The 7,500-nt window shown below is 34.7% G+C and overlaps 2 protein-coding genes across 3 annotated transcripts in view; one reads left to right on the forward strand and one right to left on the reverse strand.

The window, feature by feature from the left end:
- Nucleotides 1–6,887, forward strand: part of LOC144970742 (uncharacterized) — a 12,016-nt gene extending 5,129 nt beyond the window's left edge. Inside the window, exon 2 of the mRNA XM_078910718.1 lies at nt 5,632–6,887. Coding sequence (XP_078766844.1) covers nt 5,698–6,222 — 525 coding nt within the window. The 5' untranslated portion in view covers nt 5,632–5,697 and the 3' untranslated portion in view covers nt 6,223–6,887. The remainder of the gene's footprint in view (nt 1–5,631) is intronic.
- LOC144970741 (sodium- and chloride-dependent glycine transporter 1-like) overlaps nt 1–7,500 on the reverse strand; it is a 55,761-nt gene that overhangs the window by 8,652 nt on the left and 39,609 nt on the right. For both annotated transcript variants that reach the window (XM_078910717.1, XM_078910716.1), the window contains 2 exons: nt 917–1,020; nt 45–169 (listed from right to left, as the gene is read on the reverse strand). In XM_078910717.1, coding sequence (XP_078766843.1) covers nt 45–169; nt 917–1,020 — 229 coding nt within the window. The remainder of the gene's footprint in view (nt 1–44; nt 170–916; nt 1,021–7,500) is intronic.

Below are 7,500 nucleotides of genomic sequence, written 5' to 3' on the forward strand. Positions count from 1 at the left end.
CTATCTATCTATCTATCTATCTATCTATCTATCCTCCCACTCACCACTACTAGTGACATTTTGTATATCCTGGTTTGTAACATGGGCCATGTAACCCAACATAGAGAAAATGACGAAACCAGCAAAGATGGAAGTGGAACAGTTGATCATTGAAACCACCAAAGCATCCCTGGAAACAAACAAAACATTAGGTACTTTGTGATTCTCTTCTCATAAAATGATTGAAGTTGACGTCAATGAGTTCCTTGTCATTGCTATGAGACCGCCAGTCGGGCGATTAGTTCTCACTAAATGTCTCTAATAGATTATAATCGTTTAGGGCTGCCCATATTTTTCTGAGTTGGATCGGTTGATTTGGCAGGCAGAACATGTATACATTCTTTCCAAGTTACAAAGTCTATCCACCATTTTTATCATCGTTCTTACATATCATTAATAATAATAATAATAATAATAATAATAATAATAATAATAATAATAATAATAATAATAATAATAATAATAATAATAATAATATATATATATATATATTATTATTATTATTATTATTATTATTATTATTATTATTATTATTATTATTATTATTATTATTATTATTATATTATTATTATATTATTATTATTATTATTATTATTATTATTATTATTATCATCATCATCATCATTATCATCATTATTATTATTACTACTACATAATAATTATTATCATCATTGATATTCTTCTTCTTCTTCTTCTTCTTCTTCTTCTTCTTCTTCATTATTATTATTATTATTATTATCATTATTATTATTATTATTATTATTATTATATTATTATTATTATTATTATTATTATTATTATTATTATTATTATTATTATTATCTGTGGTTAATAACATCATCAATTACGTAGCTAAAAGCACCATACCACTGCCTACCTATAACAATTGTGCTTGAATGAGTTGTATGATGCAAGAGTAATCAAAGAGCCAAAGGACGGTCCCAGTGAGTAAAATATCTGTGTGGCTGCTTCTCTCCAAACCTGTAGAAAGGGGGCAAAAAGATAAATATAAAATTTACATGATACCACAGTCATGAATAGAGTCGTAAAACACCCCCAAAATCACAGGGTCAATATGGGCCCATCACCGCCAATTCACAGATCTATCAGATTTCAAGATTTGCAAACCGCAGCTTTAATGTCCAGGGTTCAAGTCCCGCTCTGAGGTCTCATAGTTTATTAGTCTTTGAAAACAGCTCTTTACTCACAGTCTCTCACCGTACTGAAGTATTAATGAGTATCTGGTTGTTAACAGCGATGTGTCTCTGTATGCAACATCGTCTAACAGGTGTCTTGTCTCATCATTATCATCATCATCATTATTATTATTATAACAATTGGAGAACCCGCAATTTTTGCGGAGAAATAAAGGCAATTAGGAACAGGCGGTCATCTATTATACTTATTTTTACTACTGTAATGTATTTTTTGATTTGCCGGTAATTCTGTACTCGATGATAAAAATGTAAGATTGGCTTTATTATGTTGATTCCAACGCCATTTTTAAAAAGAATTGATTGGAAAGATTATCACGACTTGACAGTATCAAGAGAGATTTAAAATTACGTCATCATTTTTTGTTGTTGTGGAAATGCTAGAATTGCGCAGAATAGAGCAGTATAATTAGGTGCCCCAAACGTAAACAATAACAAGTTGCTAGTGATTTTCGTTAGGGGCCGGACAAATTTACGCACAATATAGGTCTCCCAATTTTGTAGTTTGAGTTGTAGGCAATACACTTTCAGTATTGAAAATATGTTTACATAAAATCTAACAGTTGCAGAAATAATAATATAAGACTAAATTATTCTGAAAATCAGGCTCCGAATAATTCTCGTTTTGTTCACACCAGCGCAATAATTTGCTCTGGTCTAAAAATAGATAGACTGTAACTTTTGATAAATTTTACCTTTTGTTCCATAAAATATCCATATCTAGACATTATTTGATGCATGATCGAGTATTTATGAATATGTGTTTCTTTTGCCACCTAACAGCCAAATTTTAAAGGTTATTTTTTCTATAATTTACATTGGAACTTGAGCTGTCAAGACAGGAACATGTGGTTTGCCATGTGCTTCTAGACCTTTGTTTACGTTTGGGGCACCTAATTATACTGCTCTATAAATCATACTCGCATTGAAAGTCAAACTTCAAAAAAAAAAAAAATAATAAAAGACTGAGTATTACGACCTATCTAGCAGATTTTCTTCGTATTATTTAAGTCAACGGATTAGCCTGAAATAAAAAGGTTTTGCAAATTACTCGTAAATTTTATCAGTCTTTAAAAAATAGTTTTATAACTGTTTAGATTTGCCTGTAATTCTGTGCTCGATGGTAACAATTTTACATTGGCTGTTCGGAACAATGTTGATCCCCAACCCTATTTTTTAATATTATATTATTTTATGGAACAAAAGGTAAAATTTATCAAAAGTTACAGTCTATCTATTTTTAGACCAGAGCAAATTATTGCGCTGGTGTGAACAAAACGAGAATTATTCGGAGCCTGATTTTCAGAATAATTTAGTCTTATATTATTATTTCTGCAACTGTTAGATTTTATGTAAACATATTTTCAATACTGAAAGTGTATTGCCTACAACTCAAACTACAAAATTGGGAGACCTATATTGTGCGTAAATTTGTCCGGCCCCTAACGAAAATCACTTGCAACTTGTTATTGTTTACGTTTGGGGCACCTAATTATACTGCTCTATAGATTATGATGTCCCACAGTGAACTATAAAGCAATAAGCCACCTATAACCAGTCAATAGTGAATTTAATGTCACTTTGTCCAATAATAACATGACTAAGCGACAGGTGGACTGGACAAACTAACTGTTTAATTATAAACTATTGGCTACAAATGTCTAAAGATTTTAATATTAGCTTCTAATCACACGACTATATTATTATTATAATTATGAAACATATCCTGGTCACTTTGACAGGGACATGGAATATATTCAATCCAGTAACAAAACTCTGATTATAATATATGTTATCACGAAATTAGTTTGTATATAACGTTGGTTTTTCTTTTATTTCCCGTGTCTAAACTGTAAAGCGTTGTTAATCATATTATGCATACGAGTTTCGATAAAGTTCTAGCCTGAAACCAAATCATGCCCGTTTTATCTGGATTAAGAGGTCAGTAAAAGCGATGCGACACGGACTTCATTGAAACATAAATCTCAACGCCGTTACAGGTAAGCCTTTAAAAGTATAACCAGATATTTCAAAGTAAACATTTTAGTTATTAAAAAAGAGCTTTTTTATAGCGCAATATCCACTAAGCATGCGCAAAGCGCTTTACAAGGGATCCTTGACCAACAACACTTGACATGTAGAATGAGACATGACACCGGTTAGGCGATATTACAATTATTTTTTTCGGACAGAGACCACGCTTTTAACGGCTAGGTATTCTTTTTACACCTGAGGACGGTAAGAAAATGTGAGTAAAAAGCCTTATTCAAGGACTCAACCATGCGCCGACCCCAGGACCTTCCGATCTGAAAGCGAGTGGCATACCACAAGACCATATAGCAGCACAATCAAAGAAAATAAATTAAGAATTGAAGTAATCGCTTCCGCGAGGACGAGAGACGCATGCCCACAACCAACATGACGTTCTCTCTCTAATAACTTTTCCGCCGGTGACGTCACAGACTATGGGTGACGTCCAATCAAGGGACGCTACTCTTCCGCTAATCTCATTCCCTATTGAAACCTGTTGTTGTTTTGTTTGTTGTTTTTTTTTTCACCACACTTCAGTGCTCTATAATGATCTTTACTTTATTGTTATATATGATTTATCATATTTTATATTACTATACTGATCTCTATAGCAACATATTATAATTTCTTCAAGCAAAGAACATTTTAATTGCTACCTACATACTGAGCACTCTACATAATACATTGTTGCCATTTGTATGAAAGATAATGATGGTTTAAAATATATTATAATTTTACAATTAAATAACCTGGCAGTATGCTCAATTTTGGAATTTAGCAGTGGTTGATTTTTGTGGAAATTATTCTAAAAGAATTTATTGACTATTGTCATGGAATCATGATAGCACAGCCGTATACTGGAAACACATGTATTTAAAATTTGGCAATAAAACTCGTCCTTCAAATATCGATCGATTTAAATGACCCTCATCTTGGCAAAAATCTCAAACCCTGGACTTTGCGAAGTCTTCAATAAAGTCCCAGGTTTGAGAGTTTTTGTCAGGTGATGGTCATTTAAATCGATCAATATTTGAAGGACGAGTTTTCTGGCCAAAATTTTAAATATGGGTCTTTCTCGACTAGGACTTAGGACAGTTTACTGATTAACAGTTAATACATAGAATGGACAAAGGTCAGATGCTGGACTAATAGATAAAAATCACAGGACTTTTGATTTAAACCATATGTGGCCTATATCCCTCTCAAATGGTATATTGAGTGGGGAATTCCAGTTTGAAGACAATCACACTTCAAGTCTTTGAGAATTTTTGACAAGAAACGGTCATTTGAAGGACGAATTTCCGGACCAAAATTTTCTAATGTGTTGTTTTTCCCCTCAAGAGTGGGTCAGTATTGTAATTCTTAAGTCGGTAGAGTGAAATTAAAATTCTAATTACGGATTTATTCATCTTTATATTATTCTACTATTCATGTTTCTGGAATTAACATCAGTTAAGAAGATTTCATGTTTGTCACAATATATTTAGGAGGTGATTTTCAAAACCCGTTAAATCGCACACAGGTAGGAAATGAGTCAACAGTCACAGTAGTAGTAGTAGTAGTAGTAGTAGTAGTAGTAGTAGTAGTAGTAGTAGTAGTAGTAGTAGTAGTAGTAGTAGTCGGAGCAGCAGCAGCAGTAGCAGTAGTAGTAGTAGTAGTAGTAGTAGTAGTAGTAGTAGTAGTAGTAGTAGTAGTAGTAGTAGTAGTAGTAGTAGTAGTAGTAGTAGTAGTAGTAGTAGTAGTAGTAGTAGTAGTAGTAGTAGTATAGTAGTAGTAGTAGTAGTAGTAGTAGTAGTAGTAGTAGTAGTAGTAGTAATAGTAGTAGTAGTAGTAGTAGTAGTAGTAGTAGTAGTAGTAGTAGTAGTAGTAGTAGAAGTAGTAGTAGTATATAAGCTATTTTATTCACGGCTTAGCTTAACGTCTAAGCTATCTATCTATTTTTTTTTAACTTTTTGCATTTATATATCGTAAAATCCACTAAACGTGTTAAAAGCGCTTTATACAGGATCCCTAGCCAACAGCAACACTAATAATGTAAGACGAGATATGATGCCGGAGACAACGCTGTTAACGCCAGGTACTTCCATAATACCGGAGTACGGTGATAACATTTGAGTAAAGAGCCTTTTCCAAGGATTCAACTATGCGCCGCTCAGAGTGGGACTCGAACACTAGACCGACCGGTCCGAAGGCGATGTCATAGCACAGGACCATGTAGTCCCTTATTGATAAATCTATTTTTTAAGGACATCTTTGAGAGTCGTTTTTCTATATTAAGCTATTTCTTGATGCTACTTAAATCAACATTATATTATGTTTTTCTCTTTTCACACATCTTTCATTACAGCATTGAGCACAATAAGACGTAACACAGGGTGTGTGGTTAACGAAAACCTGTCATTTGGTACACAACATGTCCGACGACAAGTCTCAAGAAGCCAAATCAAAGATCAAACCAGCACTTGTTTACAACTATCGAAAATGGTGCACCCTTGCAGGAGGATGTATCGCCATGTCCGTCACCGGGTTTTCCCGATACTGGGGCAATCTTTTAATCTATACATCGTCATACGCATGGAGACATCACCACCAGCAAAGTAATTCCGGTCTGTCATCTGCAACAACCTTATCCCTGTGGCTCATCGGAACGTGTTTGGCCTACTTATCAACCATCGGTCTTCAGAAGATCATGAGAAATCGGTTTATTTTGTATATCGGACTCTTCCTCCAATGGGCTGGCGTCACTTCCGTTTATTTCACCATCAATAAATCAATGCTTCTTTTCAACATTTGTTTGGCTTCGCTCTACGGCTTGGGTGCCGGGTTTATCAGGGTCATTGTAACCCACATGGTCATCAGTTGGATGGACAAACACTCTGGGTTTTACATCGGCGTGATTCGCGCCTCCGTTTTTCTAGGAGACATTTTGATCAACTAATTTGTCACTTCCTTCTTGAATCCGGACAACGTAACACCAGATATACAAGTGGACAATATGAAAATGTTTTCTGATCGAAGTATTACAGATAAAGTACCGTCATTGTTTCTGGTCCTCGGTGGATATTTCTTTTTTGTGCAGATAGTATCTGGAATTTTGATGAGGGAGAAACCGCCAGATTTAAGCAAGAATGAGATTTGTTCTCCGAAAGAAACAACCCATAAAACTTTTGACTCCGACGTCACTCAGGATGAGTTAGAGTTGAATAAAACTGATAGGCCTATCGAAAATAGTAAATCCATCATAAATGGCCTTCGGAGATTGCTATCGTATCTGAAACTACGATTCGACTCGACGACCAAAAGGGAAATTCCACCTCTCTTTTGTGCAACATCGGACTCAAAAATTAATGAAGATCAGTATTTCACCAACCATATCACAACTGAAAACGACAAAAAAGCCGCCATCATAAGCGATAAGAAAAATTATAATTCAATAAAGAGCGATTTAGAAGACCAAAATATAATATCTGCTTATGAAACAGGTCAAAACAACGAGCCACCGCTGACACCGATTCAAATCTTAAGAAACAAAACACACACATTCCTATCAATTGTAAGAACTCAAAAGAAACACACAGCGATTGAGGGCGTACATGTTCTAAATCATCAGAGGACAAATTTAGTTGATCAAACTTCTGATGCGGACGATATCAGTACTGCTAAAAAACAACAGTCAAATTTATCAAACGGCCATTTTGATGCGCCAAAGTCGAATTCATCTAACTGTTCAACAGAGGATGTTATAAATTTTTTGAATAATAAGGAATCTAGCGACACAAACGACCAGTTAGACGAAACATCAAAAGACACAAACACTTCCAAAACGACACCAGACATTGCCAATCTTTCTCCAAGACAACTTCTACAAACACCCAAATTCTACACCATCTTCTTCACGCTGGCTTTGAACGCGTTTCCTTACATCACCTTTAACAATTATTACAAAGTCTACGGTCAGGAATGGATCCAGGACGACAATTTTCTCACCGTCATCGGCGACATCATCATCGGTTTCGCCATGCTAATGTGTATGTTCCTCGGAAGTCTCGTAGACAAGTACGGCGTCAAAAACTGCCTTATTATGTATTTTTCAACCATGCCTATTATAATAGTAATGTTCTATTTCTCGCCAATGGTAAATGAATGGTTTTACCTCTTTGCATCAGTCATAGTGGGAGGTTTTACATCACCTCTGTACAGTCTCTACTCCATCTGT

This window comes from Berghia stephanieae, chromosome 4, assembly GCF_034508935.2.
Source record: "Berghia stephanieae isolate SIO BIC M18660-M18661 chromosome 4, UCSD_Bste_1.3, whole genome shotgun sequence".
NCBI classification, from domain to species: Eukaryota; Metazoa; Mollusca; class Gastropoda; order Nudibranchia; family Aeolidiidae; genus Berghia; species Berghia stephanieae.